This window comes from Colletotrichum scovillei (assembly GCF_011075155.1).
Source record: "Colletotrichum scovillei strain TJNH1 chromosome Unknown Contig00010, whole genome shotgun sequence".
NCBI lineage: Eukaryota > Fungi > Ascomycota > Sordariomycetes > Glomerellales > Glomerellaceae > Colletotrichum > Colletotrichum scovillei.
The window spans coordinates 4,028,378-4,049,897 of record NW_023336268.1 but is presented as its reverse complement, the minus strand read 5'-3'; the positions used below and the strand labels follow the sequence as shown (position 1 = coordinate 4,049,897).

The 21,520-nt window shown below is 51.6% G+C and overlaps 8 protein-coding genes across 8 annotated transcripts; 6 read left to right on the top strand and 2 right to left on the bottom strand.

Annotated features, from left to right (window-relative positions):
• Positions 1-450: 450 nt before the first annotated feature.
• HER10_EVM0003821 (eukaryotic aspartyl protease) lies at positions 451-2,782 on the top strand. Its single transcript, XM_035473485.1, has 3 exons — positions 451-1,253; positions 1,316-1,469; positions 1,528-2,782. Exons 1-3 carry the CDS (start codon positions 1,155-1,157, stop codon positions 2,472-2,474), a joined length of 1,200 nt encoding a protein of 399 aa, XP_035327834.1. The 5' UTR covers positions 451-1,154; the 3' UTR covers positions 2,475-2,782.
• Positions 2,783-3,023: 241 nt separating this feature from the next.
• On the top strand, positions 3,024-7,109 carry HER10_EVM0011085 (uncharacterized protein). Its single transcript, XM_035480525.1, has 2 exons — positions 3,024-3,636; positions 3,732-7,109. The coding sequence occupies exons 1-2, from the start codon at positions 3,419-3,421 to the stop codon at positions 6,274-6,276; spliced, it is 2,763 nt and encodes a 920-aa protein (XP_035328491.1). The 5' UTR covers positions 3,024-3,418; the 3' UTR covers positions 6,277-7,109.
• Positions 7,110-7,534: 425 nt separating this feature from the next.
• Positions 7,535-10,458, bottom strand: HER10_EVM0008948 (uncharacterized protein; the record flags this gene model as incomplete). Its single annotated transcript, XM_035478453.1, has 14 exons — positions 7,535-7,640; positions 7,700-7,857; positions 7,914-8,043; positions 8,093-8,244; positions 8,275-8,369; positions 8,469-8,570; positions 8,634-9,066; positions 9,122-9,248; positions 9,300-9,442; positions 9,496-9,555; positions 9,634-10,011; positions 10,078-10,180; positions 10,253-10,341; positions 10,396-10,458. The coding sequence occupies 14 exons, from the start codon at positions 10,456-10,458 to the stop codon at positions 7,535-7,537; spliced, it is 2,139 nt and encodes a 712-aa protein (XP_035328299.1).
• A 1,905-nt stretch (positions 10,459-12,363) lies between these two features.
• HER10_EVM0005648 (uncharacterized protein) lies at positions 12,364-13,191 on the top strand. Its single transcript, XM_035475254.1, has 3 exons — positions 12,364-12,586; positions 12,648-12,826; positions 12,890-13,191. Exons 1-3 carry the CDS (start codon positions 12,445-12,447, stop codon positions 13,025-13,027), a joined length of 459 nt encoding a protein of 152 aa, XP_035328013.1. The 5' UTR covers positions 12,364-12,444; the 3' UTR covers positions 13,028-13,191.
• A 796-nt stretch (positions 13,192-13,987) lies between these two features.
• Positions 13,988-14,949, top strand: HER10_EVM0002667 (uncharacterized protein; the record flags this gene model as incomplete). Its single annotated transcript, XM_035472369.1, has 2 exons — positions 13,988-14,158; positions 14,200-14,949. The coding sequence occupies 2 exons, from the start codon at positions 13,988-13,990 to the stop codon at positions 14,947-14,949; spliced, it is 921 nt and encodes a 306-aa protein (XP_035327717.1).
• A 540-nt stretch (positions 14,950-15,489) lies between these two features.
• Positions 15,490-16,355, top strand: HER10_EVM0008510 (uncharacterized protein; the record flags this gene model as incomplete). Its single annotated transcript, XM_035478028.1, has 2 exons — positions 15,490-15,630; positions 15,702-16,355. The coding sequence occupies 2 exons, from the start codon at positions 15,490-15,492 to the stop codon at positions 16,353-16,355; spliced, it is 795 nt and encodes a 264-aa protein (XP_035328270.1).
• Positions 16,356-16,618: 263 nt separating this feature from the next.
• HER10_EVM0002736 (uncharacterized protein) lies at positions 16,619-19,822 on the bottom strand. The gene is made up of 2 exons (XM_035482904.1): positions 19,668-19,822; positions 16,619-19,602 (listed from the first exon to the last, which is right to left on the bottom strand). Exons 1-2 carry the CDS (start codon positions 19,746-19,748, stop codon positions 16,672-16,674), a joined length of 3,012 nt encoding a protein of 1,003 aa, XP_035327723.1. The 5' UTR covers positions 19,749-19,822; the 3' UTR covers positions 16,619-16,671.
• Positions 19,823-20,009: 187 nt separating this feature from the next.
• HER10_EVM0002445 (uncharacterized protein) lies at positions 20,010-21,313 on the top strand (the record flags this gene model as incomplete). The annotated part of the gene is made up of 1 exon (XM_035472156.1): positions 20,010-21,313. The coding sequence occupies exon 1, from the start codon at positions 20,081-20,083 to the stop codon at positions 21,311-21,313; it is 1,233 nt and encodes a 410-aa protein (XP_035327689.1). The 5' UTR covers positions 20,010-20,080.
• Between the last annotated feature and the right edge of the window lie 207 nt (positions 21,314-21,520).

Sequence of the window (21,520 nt, the reverse complement as noted above, 5' to 3'; positions counted from 1 at the left end):
TTTGACGTGAACCAAGAGATTCCAGCTTTGAGTTGAGGCAGTTATAAAGTGTGAGTTGGGCCAACACTGAGGCAATTGCGACTACCTGCGTGCAGTTTAGTCCATCTCCAAAGCGCAGTTGGCGCGAGGGAACCTGGAAGGCCTCGATACCTTAGCTCAACAACATGGGTCACGCTGCTCCTGGGAGCTGCTGACTCATCTAGATCGCATCCACATTGGCCCCGAGCTCCGAGACAGCCTAGTGGAGGATCTCTGCTATGGCCTCAGGTACCAAGGCGTCCGTCCAGATGCAGGCAGCTGGGCTTTCAGGCACGCGGTATGCCTCGGATGTTGGAGCAATAAGGTAAGCAAGCCAAGCTTGGCCCACGGATACCCGAGTAAGAGACAGAGTCAGGGAATCGGTTACCGAAGGCGAGCTGAGCTATCTTCCTTATCTCATCAATCCACCTCGTTGCGTGATGTCAAGGTCCCCGTCGCAATGTTAGCCCGTTGCTTACCTTGCACTCCGGCGCGTCCAACAGTGCTGCAGCGCATCTCTCTCCGGCGCAGGATCAACTGAGCGGCATTGAGGTGTAGAAGGCTGCAGGGACACGCGATCAGACACGCAAGCTCCGTAGTGGCAGCCGCATCACCCTGCGAGTGTGAGAGACGGAGACGGGAGCAGTGTGAGTGTCAGTGTCACCGAGTGTGTGAGAGCTGCCAGGAGCTCTGTCTCGGGCTTCTAACTCGCTGCGTGCCTTGGGCGAGTTGGGGCAGCTCCGCGCCGTCTTAGGTTCCATGGTTGCTCCCCCAGCCAGCTAAAGTGGGTCAACACAGCCAACCCCAGCTTTTGATAGGCAGATAAGGTACCTGCACCTATCGGGTGCTGCGTCATGGTCCTTCGTGCCTTGCGGAGGCGAGTGGGCAGGTTGTCACGGGGGCGCAGTTGCTAAGGTAAGTCTGGTCTGGGTAGCCTGCCACACCTGCCTGCCACAGCAGAGGTACCTACCTACTTAATAGGTACAGGCGCCGCCCCAGCTTCCGCATCTTCCCCCCGTCAACACATCATCATCCCCCCCCATCCGTTTCAACCGCCATCTCCTCAGTATCACCAGCACGAAGACGCAGGGCGCCAAACACCATCGTAATCTGGGTAATCGAGGTTGACAGCCACGATGAAGAGCACTCTTCTCACCGCGGCCGTGCTTTTGGGCGCGGCCCAGGCCGAAGTCCACAAGCTGAAGCTGAAGAAGGTCCCCATCGAAGAGCAGCTTGTATGTTTGGCCCATCATCCTGTATCTCCCCAACAATGTTTACTGACTGCTGCCATCCTTAGAACTCTGTTCCCATCGAGCACCAAGTCAGACAGCTCGGCCAGAAGTACATGGGCGCTCGCCCTGACAGTCACGCCGATGCCATGTTCAACCAGAAGCCCTTCACAAGCACTGGCGAGCACCCCGTGCCTGTGAGCAACTTCATGAACGCTCAGTGTATGTCTCATTCGCCTCTTTGTTAGTCACCATCAGTCAACTAACATTCTCACTTCAGACTTCTCCGAGATCGAGATCGGTACTCCTCCCCAGACCTTCAAGGTTGTTCTGGACACTGGTAGCTCCAACCTGTGGGTTCCTTCCCAGCAGTGCGGCAGCATTGCATGCTACCTGCACTCCAAGTACGACTCTTCGTCGTCTTCCACCTACAAGTCCAACGGCTCCGAGTTCGAGATCCACTACGGCTCTGGCAGCTTGACTGGTTTCGTCTCCCAGGATGACGTCTCCATTGGCGATCTCAAGATCAAGAAGCAGGACTTTGCCGAGGCTACCAGCGAGCCTGGCCTTGCCTTTGCCTTCGGCCGCTTCGACGGTATCCTCGGTCTTGGTTACGACACCATTTCCGTCAACAAGATTGTTCCTCCCTTCTACAACCTTGTAAACCAGAAGGCTATTGACGAGCCTGTCTTCGCCTTCTACCTCGGCGACACCAACGAGGAGGGCGATGAGAGCGAGGCTACCTTTGGTGGCCTCGATGACTCTCACTACGAGGGCAAGATCACCTACATCCCCCTCCGCCGCAAGGCTTACTGGGAGGTTGACCTCGATGCCATTACCCTTGGCGACGAGACCGCTGACCTTGAGGGACACGGTGCCATCCTTGACACCGGTACTTCCCTGAACGTCCTCCCCTCTGCTCTTGCTGAGCTGCTCAACAAGGAGATTGGTGCCAAGAAGGGCTACAACGGCCAGTACTCTGTTGAGTGCTCCAAGCGTGACGAGCTTCCCGACATCACCTTCACTCTCTCTGGCTACAACTTCAGCATTTCCGCTTACGACTACGTCCTGGAGGTCTCTGGCAGCTGCATCTCCACCTTCCAGGGCATGGACTTCCCCGAGCCGGTCGGCCCCCTTGTCATCTTGGGAGATGCCTTCCTGCGCCGGTGGTACTCCGTTTACGACCTCGGCAAGAACGCCGTTGGTCTGGCCAAGGCTAAGAAATAAACGCCTACTCATAACCCCATTTCCTTGAGAATACGTCGATTACTCGGTCAATCAGATCCAGGGTGCGGCTGTAATGTAACTACGATAGGTAGCTAGTCTGGACACCGTTGTGAGAATACCAATAGTAGCATTTTTCTTTGAGCATCTGTGTCATTGTGCAGTATCTATGTGAAATTAGGTATACCTTTCAAGGAGCTCGAACTGCGCTGCTGAGGTTCATAGAATCACAATTCTATCCGTTACAGCGATGTTGCGGTCATCTCATAGGCCATGTACTCAACAAAATCAATAATACTGTTTGCAATATTAGAAAGAAGCTTCAACAAGCTACCCTCTGTGCATAAACTCTGAAATGAGAGCGTTCCTACCAACCGTAAAGGTCCTTCAACTGAACATCAAGTCACCAAGGTGTGAGCGTAACGTGGAGCCCACTCTTCTCTCTGCACGGGCCAGATCATCACGTGGGTAATGGACCCGCTTATTCAGATCGGCAGGCCAATCGCTGCTGACCTCAGCTCAGTGCCTTTTCGCCAGCAACCAACAAGGACCCGTGGTTCTGTCCAATTTTCCAGTATAGCCTCCCGACAGTCACGCAGGGGAATTGCTCCAGGAGCACTTGCAAGGCGAAAAAATCCAAAAACGGCGACTTTGATGGACCCCATTCATTTTCCGAGTACCGTTGCTTGTCTTTGAGTGTGTTCTTGGATGAAAAGGTTCCCCAACACGCCTGGCCTCGCGACGCTTGACGAAAAAAGGTTTTGGAGTTCCACCAAGACGAGCGACCGACGAACCTCGCGCGTCGCGACAATCCCGCCCTCCACTGGGCTACCTACCACCCCCGTCGTCCCGCGCGACATCGACAGAACGAACTGCCCGAAACGCCCTGGCATCGCGATAATTTCCACCGATAGCCACAACCACGATTCACGACGACAATTTTCACAATGGCGCAGCCGGATTCGGTCCAGGCAAACGGCATCCCTGGACCGGACCATGCTGAGTCCCCCCAGCCCGTCGTCCCTGTGAAGAGGAAGCGCGACACCGAGGATGAGGGCGACGAGGTCAACGGCGATGGACCGGAGAAGATGGAAGTCGATGCTGCTGAAGCCCCAAAGGAGGATCATAAACCCCTCATCAAGAACTATTTTGCTGTTCTTAGCAGGTACGACTGCCGCGCCCCCCTTTGCGCCCCTGGCTGCGCGCCCATCCCCCCTTCGTCAGCCCCGGGGCCGCATTGTACTGACTTGCAGTCCAAAGCTTCGATGCAAACCCGTCAATTCTGAAGCGTCGCCTTCCCGAACCCGATGCGGAGCAGCCCGACGCGAAACGCCAAAAGTCCGCCGACAGCCCAGCCACCATCGCTGACAAGGTCAACAACGACTCGTACTCGCATGTCGACGAACTCGCGGCCGATGTCGTCGAAGCCGTCAAAGATCAACTTGAGGAACTTCAATCGGCCAAGGTTGAGAAGGACAAGGAGGTCATTGATGGCGGCGCTGTAGTGCAGACCAAGGAGTTTCAGCAGAAGGCCATGGACCTCCTTCGAAGGGAGATATCGTACCCACGCAGCGCTGTGAACGTCGGCAACATCAAACCGGCCCCAGAACTCACTCCAGGCAACGCTGTCTTAACGGTCGTTGGCCCTGGCCCTCACGGCAAGCAACTCTTCTCAAGTCTGCCCAAGAAGGCCCCAGGACAGGAGAGCTTGGCTGCAAAGGCATTGTCCTTGGAACTTCCCTTGGGCATATCGAAGACCTACATTGTTCCTTCTCGCCAGAGCGAAAGATCGGCTACTCTTGGAGAGCTCTTCTCCTCGAGCAGACCCCTCCCTCCACTACAGCCGCCTAAGCAACCCAAGCAGCTCGTCAAGGGAAACGTCCTCGGTTTCTACCATCCCGAGCCGGCGCAAAAGTCCAAGTATTACAACGAATCTTACTCTAGCAAAAAGGTCGCAGTCGGTTGCTACTTGGACTACACCAATGCGGCACCTTCGTCTAAGAGCAAGACTAGACAGCGCGAACGCGCCCAAAGTCTTGCAGGTCACCGACCCTCGTCTACCGAAATCGAGGTTAACGAAATGGAGTCATTGTTTCGCAGCGCATTCTCCAGCTTCGCGCCCGTCAGAGACGATTCCGGCTCTGTCATTCCGTCCAGTCATGCTGGTCGAATGTACTGGCAGCTTACTGGACAGCGCAACTTCAACCGCCTCATCGAGTCCGAGTTGCAGGAAGTCGATGATGATGACACGCTTGAGAACCACGTTGGCGAGAAGGCCGAGACTGAGAACGTGGACGAGGAGTTCGTCACTGAGGCGATTGAGAAGTGGGATGAATGGCTGGTGGATCCGGCGCTGGAAGACATGAACGAGGTCCTGTCGAATCCCAAGGATAAGGACCCCGCCGACAAGGAGGTTGACGAATTCCTCGATGAAGTCACCGACATGATTGAGACCTTGCTCTCGTATCAGCGCATCCGCAACCTCACACTGCCATCATCACAGAATCGTTACGCAGGCGATCCTGTCAATGGCGACTTGCTTTCTCATGGTGCTGTCTCGGCACCAACGGAAGAGGAGACTATGACGTACGAAGCACTGAGGGCTCAGCTGAGTCTCATTGTCGGCACACTGCCTCCCTATGCAGTGGCTAAACTCAACGGCGACCAACTTGAGGAGCTTCTCATCAGCACCAAGCTTGAGGTCCGCACAGATCAGTACAAGGGCGTGATGGAGGACGATGCCGCAACGCAAGCCCGGATGCGTCAACAGCAGAGCGCCGCCGCTTCTGCCCCGTCGAACCGGCCTGCCCCTCACCGAACCCCTAGTGCATCCACCCCCTACAGCAACCAGTACGCGGCGGCGCAGTACGGAACCCCCACCCGAACACCCTCAATCGCGCCGTCCAGCTACTACCGGTCGGGGCAGCAGCCTGCCATGCCCCCGCAGCAAGGTTCCGTTCCTCGTCCGGGCGGTGCCCCCCACCAGATGCCTCATGCGCAGCAGCCCCGTCCCGGCCAGCCGGGCAATTATCGGAACACCAATGGATACACCAACTATGCGCAGCACGTCGGAAAGGCGCAGACACCGTATGGCCACCAGGGTGTTCAGTATGGATCTCAACAACGACCTCCACAATACTCTGGTTACGCAGGCACGCCTTCCCACGGCACGCCCAATGCTCGCTTCCAGCAGCCCTACCAACAATCTTTCCCGCAACAGCCGAGCACGCCTTCCCAGGGCTACGCAGGCTACTACGCCAATGGTGCTAACAACATGCAATCGCGGAACATGTCGCCCCAAGTACAGGCTGGTCAATACAATTCGCCAACTCCGCACCAACAGCAGCAACGGTACTACGGATCGACTCCCCACCAGAACGTGCCTGGCACCCCTCCGATCAACCGTCAGCATTATCCGAATGGTAGCCACCTCCCTCAACAGCCTATGAATTCTCTAACTGGATACAATACAGCCGTTGCAAGGACAGATCAGCAGCGCCTCCACGCTGAGCAAGCGAGATATAGAGCCGCTGCACAGCAAACCAGCGCAGCTTTCGGGACCAAGATACAGGGTACACATGAAGGAAACAACATGACCCCGGTACCCGCCGACGACCAGAATGGCCAAGGATCTCCCTACAATGCCAACATGCGAGCGCGCATGGCCGCAGGTGGTACTCCGAAGCCGCAGAGCCCTGTTGGTAGTGTAGGAAAGCCGAATGGAACTCCACCAATCCCGCACAAGGTGACACCGGTACCCATTCCGGTCATACCTCAACAGCAGCCGTATAGGAAGCCGAACTAGCCACATGGCAAACCTTACCTGCCGCCACAGGAATTGTATCCGCGGATGCCTATTCCAGTGTCCAGCAGACTGTTGGCAGAGGCCGCAGCACGGAACGGTGGTCAGAAGACGACGCCATCTGTCAAGCCTCCGCCCCAACCGGTGCAGTCTTCACTGCGGCCCGGCTCGGCAAAGAAATGATGCCTACGATCTCTGGCTCCGTCGGCCGTGGTGTCTCTTGCGTCAACAAAATGCCGATTTTCATTTACTCTACAGTGTCTGAATAGCCAGGGAAGCGATGCCCTTTCGGAGTTGGTGTGAGAGAGAGGGTCCCTTTTTTTTTTCTACAAATCCCGCCTGCGACTCGGAACAGCGGGTTTCCCTGTACTGAGCGACGCAAAAGTGGTGGTCTGATTGATGATGGATGGATGGGTACATGGGGACGCAGTTGCGCGAGAGAAACCCCTCGATTCGACCAACAACCCTGTGACTCTTGGCGTTCTGGCCCTTGTGTTATTAGAAAGTTTTCGGAGGAGAGTTGGCAAAACTCGGTAGATGATCGCCAGAAAGGGCGACTGTTCTTTTTCTCAGTTTTACGGAGGGTGTGTCGACATGGAAGTGGTTTGTGCCACGTTGGCACAACAGGAAGGAAGGTTTTTGCTTTTCCTTCTTTTCTTCTGTTTTCCATGAAATCAAACGCACAACGTGGGGAAGGGGAAATGGAATCATGGTCTTTTTTATCACCTTGGCTCGCGAAACGGTGGAAAGGGGATAAGGTGGGTTGGCTCCATGTGTATAGAGTGATTCGAGTAGCCGACACTTTGTATCCTAATCAAAAACTAGTGGCACCTGCGTCTGACATTTTTGTGCCTTTCTGTCATTGTGTATGTGTTTATGTGTGTGAGAAAGAAAGCTATGTCACTACAAAGGAACGGAGTGTATTGAGTGTATTGCCGGATGGTAGCATGGCTCTAAGCCCGTCTGATTTCCTTTCAACCCAGTTGCCGACCGTAGTGAGAGGAGTTGGGTCTAAGACGAGTTCATTGTGGGACTAACTTCCTCATGGCATAGTTAAGGTCTAATCGGAGTGCACAACTTCGGTAGAAAAGCTTTACACGGAATTTTTCATTGTCAAATCGATTTGGTTCAATGCAATATCCCATTAGTGTTATCAATCTGAGGTGTTGAAGAGATTAGGGAACATATATGTCCCTTGGAAACGCCGAACAGTTCCAACCTTGCTACAATCATAATAACCAAATCATCCGTGGAGTCACAATTAACTGAACAAACCTGTCATAGTGCTAACCCCCCTGACGGGCTTCGGGAGTTGTGGAAGCAATGTCTGAACCCAGCCGACTATTTGAGGCGCCTCGACCGAGATCCTAGAACAGACGATGAGCAGCTGGAATAAGGGCAGCGACCACGCCAAGCGACGACTTACCTGCATCCGTTGGCTGTGGATTCCATCTTGGTGCGCGACTGCGACTTTGATGAACTATGAGAGCCAGATACAGCGAACGGGCCCCATCCAACAGACGCGTTGACTTCCGTGGAAGACGCTGAGACGGCACTTTCGAGCTTGGTCGTATCGCCAGAGAACTTTAAGACGGTGTTAGTGGTCTAGCCGCGCAACGTAGAGCTGTCGTGAGACGCACGCTTAGTTCAATATCTGCCGCCAGGACAAAGGCGGTCGGGTACGAAGAGAATTGCTGATACTCTCCCTTCGGATTTGTCCCCTCCTCAAAATGCTTCTTCAAAGCATCTTCGCCAGGTGAAATATCGAATCTGTCATACAGTGAGCATCTGCAACATATGGTTGACTTGGTCTGCATACTTTCCAGAGTCTAGCTCTGCATCTGCAAAGAGCTCGGCATGAAGCCAAGGTCGCTCGATCTCTACAACCATGCAGCTCATATTGACTTCAACGTCAAGATTCGACATTGATTGCATTGCTTGTCTGTACATGATATCAGGAAGGGCATTGTTCTGTGGCGTCGGATTTGGGGGCGGTCTTACGCGCTGCTTGAGCTGTGGCCTCCACCAACTGAGGCGCTCCAAAGCCCCCAGCCAGCCTTCGCAGCAACTGCCGAAGCTGATTGTGAAGTCTTTGTCTCTGAAAGATCAGACTTGCTTGATACTTTGCAAGAAACCTGTAAAAAATAGTCAGTCTTGATTTGTAACGCAAAAGCCATGTTGTCTTCAAATAGTACGTGCCTTAGTCCATGGGTCAGGCTGGTGTTCAGGAGCATTTCTCCACGTATTTTCGTCTGCCAAATTGATGCCGTTTGGTTTCGTGTCGCGTGCATTGATGACTGAGAGATGTCAACGACATGCATCCTCGAACGGTTATTGGGAATCGACATCGCAACACTTACATGGATCAATCGCAATTTGGTCTCCTTTTACCTGAATACCATTCCCATCAACCACAGGCAGGTCAAGAAGCTTTCCTGCAAGCTGGCCCGGCTCAGGTGCTGAACTGGGCATGCCTAGTCTGGTCTTGAGTTCGCCGATTTCGGTCTTCAGTTGCTCGATTCTGGTATCCAACCATCCAAGGGCGGCACTCTTGCTCTCTGCGGTGTTGTCCCGTATGGTTGCATTGTTTCGCTTAAGGCTGGTCTCTGTATGCTCCTTTTGCGCTTTAACCAATGCATCAAGAATATCGCCGCCAGACTTTTGGTTGTCCTTGGTTCCCCCGTTCAGGACATCCATGGCAGAATACACATCGAGATATGCTGACTTTAGATTCGTCTGGTCTGCTTCCTTATTGACTTCGAGCACAGGATGAAATTGGTTCTTGTTAATTGCCTAAAGCAGTTAATAAAGATGGTCAGCATCTGTAGATGTCTGGCTTCTTTCTTACATCTTTGAGTGTTTCGTGGGAGGCAAGTAGGTTTTGCAGGCGGCGAAGCTCAGCGCGAACTTCGGCAATGCTAGGTCCATGATTGTTTGCTTTCCAATGAAGCACCTTGAGAGCCACTTCTTTTGCCCTGAGTCCGGTTCAGAATTCGCATGTCAAGTAAGACCCTCTGGAGACTTACCAGGTACTCGGTGTGAGCACGACTCCGTTGTATTCACTCGAGCCGTCCGAAGCAATGATTGTGAGATTGCGGTATGCCTCTTTGCTGTTTTCAATGCGCTTCATACCGGACGAAATGTCGACAACTCCAAAATGGAAGTCAACCTGGCTTTCAATAAGTCTTGAGGATAGTTTTCACATGAGTCTCAAAACCTTACCAAGAACTTGTAGCCGTGAACTACCCAATCCATATACTTGGTTTGTATATTGTTCTTGAACTATTTATTCCGTCAGTAAATCAGCCTTAAAATGTGAGTGAACGCCACAGCATTTGACGTATGACCGCATGTACTGACATTACGCGCATTCTCTTGTAGCCACTGCATATACTTCTCCCTCGCCTCTTTTTGCTGTGAAGGGGTTGCTCCAGGACCGCTGAGTTCCCTCAACGCAGCGCTCTGAGCATGTGAATAGGCGGCGACCTGTTCAGCCCATGCAGACTGTTTCTGTACGTATGTATCGACTTTGGTTCTGCCGGCGCCAGTCGGAGTATCGTCCGGAGAAGTGAGGTAAGACATGGACAATTTATAACGGTCTCTGATGGTTCTCAGTCGCTCGTCGGCTACTTCGCCAGTCTCGTTCCCTATGACGCCGGAGACAGACGCTTCGACGGGAATAAGCAGGTCAAGCGTGGCCAAGTAGCTGCGGGCTACGCTTTTGCCTGTTTTCCCGGCCTATCATCGATTATGCATTTGATTCAAATTCATGGTGCTCACGATATCATATGAAAGAAAGCTTACAGTAAACTTCGATAGAGGTATCATGCCATCTACAAGCCGCGCTTCCTTGACTTGAATATCTAGAGGAGGCTTGATGTACTTGTCCGCATTGTAGTAGTACTCCCTGAATTAAGTAAAATGGTGAGATGATAATCGCACTGCCGAGAGCTAGGTTAGGCATCAGGAAATTACTCACTTCCAGTCGATTACGGTTCCGGGGAGGGAGACCGTCAAAACTTGATTGCTAGCAACGGGGATGGCGGTGGCTATGGCAGAGCGCACCGTCTGCTTGTTTTTAGCACTTCATGACCCAGAACTCTCAAGTATATCTCAACTGACCTCTGAAGCAAGCTTCATTGACCTGAGCACCCCTGCTGCCTGAGCTTCCTGTGCGTCGCCCATGGTTGCTTGGAAAGAAACCTAGACTTATGGGATTGAACTCGTTTGATCAAGATCACAAGAATATGAGAAGAAGTCGATAGTGAAATGAAGATGGAAGTGACTGCGAATTTGATCGATGATAGTGATGAGAGATGAGGCCATTAAATAGTCCCTCCGAACACCCTTGGTCTCAAGGTAGACGCTTGATTCGGTGTAAGTTTTGACAAATATTGATCTCCAGAGATTCTTGGGCGTTCACAGATTCAATGAGTTGGGAAGCCCATCGAATCACTTTGACATTGCCATTTTGGCGCAACCTGTTTTCAGCCAAACTTGCTTTCGACTTTATCACCTGAATCAGAAATCGACATACCATGGCAGATCTATCACCCGAGTACTGAGAGTTCAAGCTCGAACACTTTCCGGTCTCGGGGTAAAATCTGCCACAAGCAGGTCGTTGTAGCGCCTTGGAAGATGGGAACTTAGAAGTGAGGCAATCGCTAGTTCTCGAAGGCTCCAGCCTCTGGAAGACTACTCAACAAAAGTAAATAACTCCACTCTGTCATGTTCTAGGTCTACCGAAACCAGCAGATTTCGCTTGTTGTCACAATATGGCTACCTAGAGTGAGACGTGTGGACGACTAAAGTAGCTCTGGATCATTGCTTGAACTTGCGGGGTTTGCCTCAGCCAGCCACATCCAAAGGAAGCAACGTCAATCACCAAACTGGAACCTCGAACTCCACAATTCTGATATGACTCTGCAGCGCAAATGGAACATAGTCCTCATGTTAGGTAATCTTCATAAAACATCAAGGGAAGGTTGACATTAGGACTGCATGAAGTGCAGGAGTTGTCGGCTTTCCTCGTCGCTACTCGGCTTGTACTCTACTCGATTCGCGCTTGAGAGAAATGACGAAAGCCCAAGCCCGTGACGGCAGGCGAGGGATGATAAAGTCAGGTCCGATGATTACTGTGACTCAATGGGAGATAAGCTACCAGCCAAAGTCCAGGGAGAAAGCATCCTGAGTACGAGTGGGTAATGCAAACAGCGCAGGCAAACTTGTACCAAATATGCAAGCCATTCTGTATGATATGCAATCACCTGTGATGAATCCTTTGGGTTCGAATTTCATCACTACCTTGCCTTGTGAAATTTGTGGCAAATCGAGCGTTTCCGTCACTCCACTATCACACACTGCCAATCTACTTATTGTACGTATGCCACCTAAGTATCTTGCCGGCCCTGGTTGGACCGATAATGTGATGAGCGAGACAGTCTAATGAAAGCTGAAGAGCTCAATGAGAACGCGAATATGATGAAGGACCGGAAGAGGAAGAAGTGCGATCCTCAACCCGCAAAACCCAGCCATGGGGCCCACGACAAGCCAATGTCTGGCTCAAACTGCCCAGGAGCATCACTGGCAGTATTCGAGACCGGTCCATGTGTGATAGAAGCCCATATTTTGGAAATGATCAGCTCATGATTGAGAGTTGGTATCTGCAAGCATTGAGACCTGCAGTACCACCAGAAGCTAAGAAGACAGTTCGCGACGATGAAAGTGACTTGTGACAGTCTGGAAGCGGCAAATGATACGATATGTGCAACTGCCGAAAGGTTTCCCACGTCATGAATGGAACGAGGCTGCCTGATGATATGATGGCGAAGCGACGATAGAGATTGAGAACTAACGAGAATACGAAGCAGAGGCGATCAACCGCCGGACAGCCCGCATGGAAGCGTGGAGGAGGTAGACTCAAGGTCTGTTCACTCTTACGCATTTGGTATTGCATGTTATACTTCTAAATCAGCTACGAGGTTTGTAAGGAAGGCTACTGGCTTGAGCAAACTGCTCTAATGACGATTGAAAATTATAAAAAGCAAGAGATCACCCTGCAGTCAATGGGTCCTTTTCTGCACCAGACATCAAACAACTGCATCGAATACCTCTCTACCTTATACAACAAGCTTTTTATCACATCAATTAATCCCCATATATCATATCAAAATGGGCGTCGTTGAGAAGGGCAACAAGATCTTCGTCTCGGCTAGCGAGATCGACAAGAACAAGGTCACTGTTGAGTGGCAGCAGAACTTCAAGCAACGCTCGCAGGAGTATTACACTGTTCCCTTCATCAATAAGAGCCAGGGTTTGCTGATACCAAATCTTACATGGGTGATGGATCTCTGACTAACTGTTACTACTAATAGGGGACCAGGAGAGCGTCCTCTTCATTCAGACTAATTACCTTGACGCTTTCAAGAAGAAGCACGTTGCAGGCGAACCGGAGTTCACTGTCGTCATCGATACCTCCTTCCAGTACGGCCAGAACGATGAGAAAACTTCGCGCTGGCTTGCCTATCATGATAAGAGCATGAACGCCTTCCAGGTAAGCAATAATAGCTTTTAGCACATATTACGGTGTAGCCTGAAGGCTGATCCCAATTTGCAGTGGCGATTCGTCGCGAGCGTCAAGTCCAAGCTGGGTAATCAGCTGGGCTCGTTCGGTGGTGGCATCTTCAAGAGCTTCATTGGGGTCGACATTGGAAATTTGGCTGCGCTCATCGGCCATCCTCTTCGAGACTTCTAAGGTTCTCGGAACTTATGGAGGGCTAGTAGCCTTACACTTTCCACCTTTTCATTGCTGTAGGATCGAATTCATGTCTGTCGTTCTGTCAGACGATGATTGAATCCACATCACTCTTTTGACAAGGCACTTTACTTCACATTCGAAACACTCTTTTAAATCCCGGGATTATACCATTTTAATTATCAGAAGTAGAAGAATGAGAAATATGATCCATTCTTCCAAGATATGAGACTTTCTCTCCCTCAAAACGATAGGTGACGATTGACCGTGACAACCGACTGGTTTGGCTCCAGTGTAGACCGGCTAAGAGGGTCGAGTGATTCTGGGACGTTACTTTTCGCACTTATACCAGATCCCTGAACTTTTGATTATGTAGGATGCACAATGGCCTGGATTTACGGCATAGAATCTCAGGGAATATGTCGGCGCATAGGTATCTGGTGGTAAGAGACGCGGCAGACAGAGACTCCATGTCTAAGTGAGCAATACCTGCCAGCCATGGATATTCACTCGAGTATACACGCCACACATTAACGCAAGGTCTTTCTTGAATCTGAGCAGGCCAGAAGAAACGGAAGGACCAAGAGACAGGCCTGCTCCTTCCTTCTCCAAGTTCCACCCAACCATCAAACTCTTCATCCCGCCGCCCCTTTATCCTAATGCCACGGGCCCCCGTACCTACTATTTATCTCAATGGAGTTTTCTTCCTTATATTACCATACCCTAGATCAATCTTCAGCTTCTTTGTAGACAATCTTCATTGCGTTGCTGGTCAACGTTCAAAGACATCTTCGACGTCTATCGACCTTTCATCCCTGGATCCTCTATCTTCTTGACTTCTTTCATTCGTTTTCGCCGTTATCGACATTGTACGAAAAAGACAGTCGCTGGACGACTCGGAAGCCCTTCGACCTAATCATCTCAACTCTGTACAACTCTTTCGTTCCTATTCTCGCAAGCATGGGCGACCTGGACCTCTCCCAGCTGCTAGAATCGGGCGAATACAGCGATCTTAGACTCATCAGCACCAATACTGATGATGGAGTCGAAACCGAGCACTCGATTCATCGCAACATTGTCTTCAGCCAATGTCCGAGATTGAGAGACGTGGTGGCCTCCATTGGACCTCTGGTAAGCCTTGTATACAGCACTCATACGACATCTTCTAACAGCCTGCCTTACAGAACCAAGTCAACGGAGTTGACATCGTCCATCTCAAATATGATGGCAAAGCTCTCGGTACCATGTTGCGATATTTGTACTCTGGAAAGTACGAAGCGCAATACGAGGTGTCGATTCGGCGGGCGAGTGAGTCTGGTGGCGATGACCGGCCTCACTCAATGTACTGGTCCATTCATGCCATGCAGCTGGCACATGAACTAGATCTCATCGGTCTCTATAGAGAAGCGGCATGGGCGTTGTGTAAGGCCGCAAGACAACTCACAAACCACGTCGACTTCCCTGACATGGTCGACAAGCTCTACGAGACGTGTGGCCAGCACCCAGATTTCCCCATCCATCTCGCAAGTATTGCAAGAACCATTGCAGAGAACTGTCTGATCAGCAGTCGGCTTCAAGAACGACTAAAGCCCGCCATGCTCAAATATCCGCAGCTTGCCCTCGACGCAATGGAAGCGAGCTTGGACGCTCTGTCAGAGACCCAAAAAGATCTCGTCGAGGCACAGGAGAAGATCTCTGATCTTCGAGCTCAGGGATACAGAGCTGATGAGTTTTGGGTCGAGGATGAGCGTGAAAGAGAACGTGATAGGAAGAGAGAAAGAGAGCGAGACCGGGAGAGAAGAGAGGCAGAGGCGGTTCGCGACGACAGTTTTGAGTTCAAAATTGTACAGGGGAACAAGAAACGGAGTCGCTCTTCTCCTCATAGCGCTGAACAATACCCTGCGCTGGAAGGGGAGATCTAATTTGTTATAAGGACTTGACAAGGACGAGAGGGGGTTTGATACAAGAGCTTAGCGGCAGGAACGTTGGGACACTCGCTGGCGAGGAAAGAGCTGGACTCTATAACTGGAATTTGTGCTTTCGATTTTCCACAACATCCGCGAGGTATGCCGCGAAAGGAATTAACATGGAAAATAAATCTCCTCAACCACGATATTGTTTCTGAGATTCTGTGGGAATCGACTTGCAAAGTGACAGAAAGAAAGAGCAACCTACTGCCTCTCTCTAAGGTCAAGAGGAGCAGGAAGGGACTTCTCGTCAATAAAAGGCCCTCCTCTCTCCAATTCTTCTATTACTTCTTCTTCCTCCTCTCATCTCATTCTTGTCTCACTCGACCAAACAAATGATTCAAGGAGAGACTAAGCTTGGAGACAGCTTTACAAGAAACGCTTTCTTTCCATTCATCTCACTTCAATTTGATTACTATCTCAAACATCATATCGTATTAAACCATTCACCCAAGCAAATTTCCAACGTTTTACGCAACATTCACTGGAAATAAGATGGCGGGTGTTGATCTAAGCAGCCTATTCAACTCCAGCCAGTGGAGCGACCTGATAATCGAGGCGTCCGGGAAGGTCTTTCACGGACACAAGTGTGTGGTGTTTAGCCAGTGCAAGGAATTGCAAGAGATGCCTCTGGTAGTAAGTTGTAACTGCTCTAGGTTTAAAAGCACTTGATAAATAAGGTGCTTTTGCTAACAAAACGCCTATAGAATGGACGTCTCGTCCTCACCGGAGCAAACACTATCAAGGCGATCCTCAAGTACTTGTACACAGGTGTTTACACGCCCTTCAACGTTCCCTGCCGCAACAACAAACCAGAGAGATCTCAGGCAAACGAGGAAGGCACAGTCGATGAGCTCGACTACAGTGATCATGACATGTTCCTGACCGTCTGCGTGTTGGTCCGAGCAAGGACGTACAACATGGCCAAACTCTACGGACAAGCCAAGTTCGCACTTCTAACCATTGCGCCTAATCACACCAACCACGCAGACTTTCTCGACACCGTCCACTACTTACTGAACAATATCCAGAATGAGGAGGGACTTCAGATTGCTCTGCAAATGATCATGCCGCAATATGAAACGGACGCTGGTCTGCGTAGCAGACTTAAGGGTCTCCTGCTCAACCACCCCCACCTTGCTTGCGCCCTCCTTGAGCATACGGCTGAGGAACTACATTTGATCAAAAGGGAGAAGAGCTTGACTCACTTTGTGAGCAAGATCGAACTCGGCGAAGATTTCAGAGTAGACTCACCGCAGAGCACACCTCCGCGAATTGTGCGCGTGACTTCCGCGAAGCGAAAGGGCGACGATGGCGAGATGCCTGAGATCAAGCGTCTCAGAGAGAGCATCGAGAAGTAGTCACCCGACTCGTCGGATTATTCTTGGACAGGAATGAGAAAGACGTGGACATGCTATTTTGGAGCAAATTACAGCCTCTAGATCAAGGAGGAAAGATACAGCTTCTGAATGAGAGAGGAACATAGACTTCGCAATGCTTTACTTTATAGACGATGCTGCTTTTCAATATCATGCATTCAAGATCAAAATGGCCGAAATCATTGATGTGAGTTAACTTTGTGTTGGTATGATTGGGTATCTATCCAAGTATTCCCCGATTCTATCCCTTTTGATACACGACGCCTGCCACGCTGGCCCTTTCTGTTGTAGATTCCCATCATGTAGTGGGTGGGCATGATGATACATATCTTACACGTCCAACTCCTACCCGACATTTTTTGTCGGATGTCTCGTTCTCCCGAGTGTCTTCCTCTTGCATAATATGGTCTTGCCTCATGGCCAGGCCACGCTTGATGACTTCATGTAGGTTCTGATGATTTCCCCACTCATCCTCATATATATACTCCTCCACCTCTTCATTGGAAGGCCAGTGCATCGGTCCCCCATTCCTGCTATCGCTTAGTGCCGTGATCTCCTCGCGTAAAGCCATCACCGTCTCCTCGTCGAGTAAAGGTTCCGCGTAGGCTCGGAACGCACGGAATGCCCTCGCAAGGTACCGCGCGTGCGCCAAGGAAAGGTCCCCGCCGGCCTTGGGAGTCCACTCGCGGATTATCCACCACATGAGCAGAACCATCTCCTCGCGATCGCCGAGGAACGCGAGTGTGCGCATGTACGTGTTGATCGTCGCTGCTGTCACGAGCTTGTTCACATCGGGTTTGGGCGCCGGACCTAGAGTGGCGAGTGCTCTCCACGCGGCCTTGAGTTGGCTCGATGCTTTTCGTACTGCCTCGATCGGTGTCTGGCCGTGGCCCAGCTCTTCGCGTTGAAAGATAGGGGTAAGGATATGGCGATATGATAGCTTGCTGGAAGGGCCATGAAGTTGATAGATGCGGCCCTTGGGGTTCTTGATCTTGGTGGTCTGCGCTTGATACAGCGACAGAAACTCTTCATCTTCGTCCAGAGTCCGTGAAGCGGCCGCATCTTCTACGCGCGCGCTCCCCGTTACCATTTCGTCAGTTGGATGTTCCTCAGAATAGACTGGCGTTTTGGCCACTTCTTTGGTAAGCAAGGCGGCAAGTCGGGGTTGGACCGCTTTCCGTAATACACTGGCAAATGCAGTGATCATGTTCAGACTGAGCCCGGAATGGCCCTCAGCCGTCTTCAGGGCTTGGACCGCCAGATGCAACACTTCTATGTTGTTCTCCGAGGGCATGCTGTTGCTGACCATGATGTTTGATCTGCCCAAATTGAACAGTATTGTCTCCCATGGCGCCCGCCCAGAGACGTCAGTTGAAGCCCAGCCCATTTGCGCAAGTTGAAATGCATAGTGGATGCTATACATGCTCTTGTTGGAGATGTGCGAGGGTGTATTCGATGTTCGGTTTGGTTGAAGGCGACAAAGCAGGTCGATGAATGCGTGTAGTATGTCGTGAGGCGGGTTTGTCAAGGCACTTCCCGTGAGACCTTGGTAGTCTTTCATGCTCTGCCTAATACTGCTTTTGAGTCCTTCCTCCAAGCTACTGCAATCGACATGATGCAGCGCGACGTCAATACTGGGTGACTGCTTGATAAGTCCAGCCAAGAATGGTCCACGAATGGGAATACCTGCGTTGTACATCTCTTCTACAATCTTGCGAATGCTGGGTGGGTTGGTCCGCGCCCTCTCAAAGTCGCTGAGGTTCTCGTCGTTGTAGGGAAAAACCTCCCTCCCATCTCCAGGAAGATTGTGATGCCCGGCTTTTGCTGGCTTCGCAGAGAGCTTGGCTATCAACTCTCTGTACACCCCGAACGTTGGCTTCATCCCTGTTTCTGGGGGATGTTTGAACAGGGCCCAAGCTTCTTGTGCATTTCGAGTCGTACGGATCTGAGCTGCCCATGCGCCTTGCTCAACACGAAGGTGGCGCGGGTAATTTGCCCTAGTCTGGACCGTTGGTGAGCCATCGGGAGCCATGCCACCTAGGATATCCGTGATCAAGTCGAAGTCCTTCTTGCTATAACCACCCTCTTGCATCATGATACCAGCCTTGACAACTCGGCTTTGGTACGCCTCAGGACCAGACTTCTCCTCCATGCCATCGCGCATAATCCGATGTGGGGGCCAGTGACTGGCAAGTGTGCTGGCCGTGTCCCGTTCTGAAGCTGTCTTTGGTAGTGCTAGCAAGACTTGCCGAATCGCCCGGTAGCTCTCTTCCTCAATGATCAATGTCTTTTCCGAGGTAGAAGATAGCGACAGAAGCTTCGTCACGGCTGTCCAGTTATAAAAGCTGTACTGATATGGGGACTTTCTCGATACAACTGATACAGCCTGTAGAGCGCGATTGAGCACCTGGCACTGTAACCTGTACGCCTTGTCTGGTTGGCGATGGCCATGCGGGATATTCTTGATGTATGACACTGAGAGCTCCGCGATATCAGGCAACGCATCGGGCTGCAGTCTGCTCGCATGCTGACACAGTTTGTCCAGTAATTTGCTGAACAGAACCGGTGTAATTACCGAGTCCAAGTCAAAGGCCTGCGGCGAATCGTTGGACGACTTCTGTCGTTCCGCATACCAATCATTGCAGTATCTCAGTAGCCCCAACAAGGATTCGGAGCTCTGAAAGTACGGCCTGCTGGTGAGTAGGTAGAACAAGACGAACAGTGGCTTATGACCTGGTCTGCTTAGGAATCTTTCGACCCTCTTGTCCGGATCGCGCGGGATGATGATCCAAGCCCAACTAGACACATCCGCCTGTGTATGGCCTCTCGCGGACAATTGCCGTAGGGTTGCCTGCCATTGTCGACTGTCACATAGCAGGCGCGCAATGTCTGGTCTGAGCTGTGGGACCTGGCGGAGAATTTCCTGTGCGGTGATGACGCTGAGCTGAGGGGACCTCAACTGGGCTAAGAATCGGAGATTGGATAGCTTGGATTCGGATGGTGGTTCGGAGGGAAGGCGATACAGGTCGGCAGCATCGGCAAGGAGTAAGTCTGAGAATATCGACCGCTCGTGGCGCACAATCCGTATCGAATCGCGCCGTGATGGGGCTCTCGGCGCTTCATGTGACTGGGGGGATCGTTTGAACGGTCTGATGAGTTGCCAAGAAGGTGTTTGTTGTATTGCGGCGGCAGTATGGCTGGGCTGGTAGTTGTGCCGTTGAGATAGCTGCTTGGACAAAGAACCATGTTAACTACGAGTCCGAGAGAGCTGTCATAGATGGAGGAGGTACTCACAGCTTGCCAGTCGCGGCCAAGCACCCATCGGCCCCTGGTCAGGACAATACCGTGTGATCTGGAAATGGGCGGCGGCCGCATTGCCCCATCTTCGCTAGCAAAACCTCGTAATCCCGCGATTGAGATGCTGCGAGGCTCCTTAACGTTGGGCTTAGGGAGCTTGATGAAGTTCCATAGGAAAAAAAGGACCGGGGGCGAACGTCGTGACTGCGGGAAGCTTTCCGCAGTGCATCACGTGCGATAAGGCAGCTCAATCGATAAGAAAAAGATCCCTGCTTGTACCTACCTAAGGAAGGTTCCATAAGGTACTTAGAAACCAACAGCTGCCATCTGCGAAACTGCGAAGCAACGTTATTCTTTTCTCTCCTTGTCTTTATGTCTTATAATTGCTCAATGGTGCCTCGAAGCTCAAAATGCGGCCTTCTCATTTCACAATAGCATCCTCGCTCAGCCGCGGGCTGCACACCGCTCGCTCCACGCCCTGCCCGCAGCGATACTTCCATGTCACAACACCAGCAAGCATGCCTCGGAAGCGGACCTTCTTCACCTCGAACGTTTACCTTTCCCAGAGCACTAGCGAGCCGACCGCGAGGCCACCAAGGCAAGAAGATGACGAATTATCTCAGCTCACCGCACCGAAGCGTAAGGCGGTGCGCTCCGCCGGCGCAAAGAACTCCCTACGGCGCGTAGCGATTATTGCCCAGCGACCGGCGCAACGAGAACCAGGAGATGTGCCAGCAGAGACGATGGATGTGTCTGCGCCTACACTGATAAACGCCGTGTGTGTTGCCGAAGCTTTTAATATGGGAGCAGTTCTGGACATTCTGCGGGCCCATGGGTTTGACATTGATCCATACCAGAGCGGGTTCGAGGCGAGCGAGGTGGTCCACGCACGAGGTGTCAATGGCGGTGATATTTTCGTTTTTCCCTCCGGAACAATTGTCACTTGGGCCCTACCCCCAGACGTTGTCACGAAGCAGTTGCTGAATGCGGCAGAAACGCCGCTGAAGCCGGCTCTTCGGGAGGTGGAGGACCTGGAGTATGTGTCCGATCCGAGCAAGGAGACGAGCAGTATGAAGGGTGATATCGTAGTCCTAGGCACAAAGCTCGAAGAGCGAGACGGCGACAGGCTGGACACGACCCTCGCCAAGATTGCATTCTCTTCCGGATTGGCCCGAAGTACAAAACTTGCAGTGCTGGAAACTGCGCTGACGGCTTACTTTGAGAGCACCAGAAAGATTCCCTCCGTGTTGTCAAAGGGTTCTGGCTTGCCGTTGGGCAGGAAGTTCATTTTGCAAAAGACGGGCGAGTTGTTGAGCCTTCGCGCGAGGCTCAACCACTATTCAGAACTCACTGACTCTCTTCCAGACATCTTCTGGGACAGCCGATCCGAACTGGGTCTGGAAGGCTACTATGAGCAGGTTGGCCGTGCGCTGGACGTCAACGTACGAATCCGGACGTTGAACCAGAAGATGGACTATGCTCAAGAAATTGCGAGTGTCCTGCGGGAGATGTCGAGCGAGCAGCATAGTACGAGATTGGAGTGGATCATCATCATCCTCATTGCTGTAGAGGTCGTCTTCGAAGTCAGGAGGATTGTGCTCGAGTACGGAGAAGAAAAGGAGGATGGTAAGGTAGAAGCCTAGGTCTATGTCTATTCAAACTAGGTACTGCTGTTGAACTTTCAAAAGATACCCAACTCAATGATTAAAAAAGATGCCAAGAGAAACTCTATTATTACTGTTTGGAGGTGAAAACACGATTGGCTTGCCTCGGCTTATGCTCAAAATTAATCCAAGCAAGGCGCAGGGCATTGCTAAGGTACTTGGGACAAGTTGGTATCACCAAAGAAC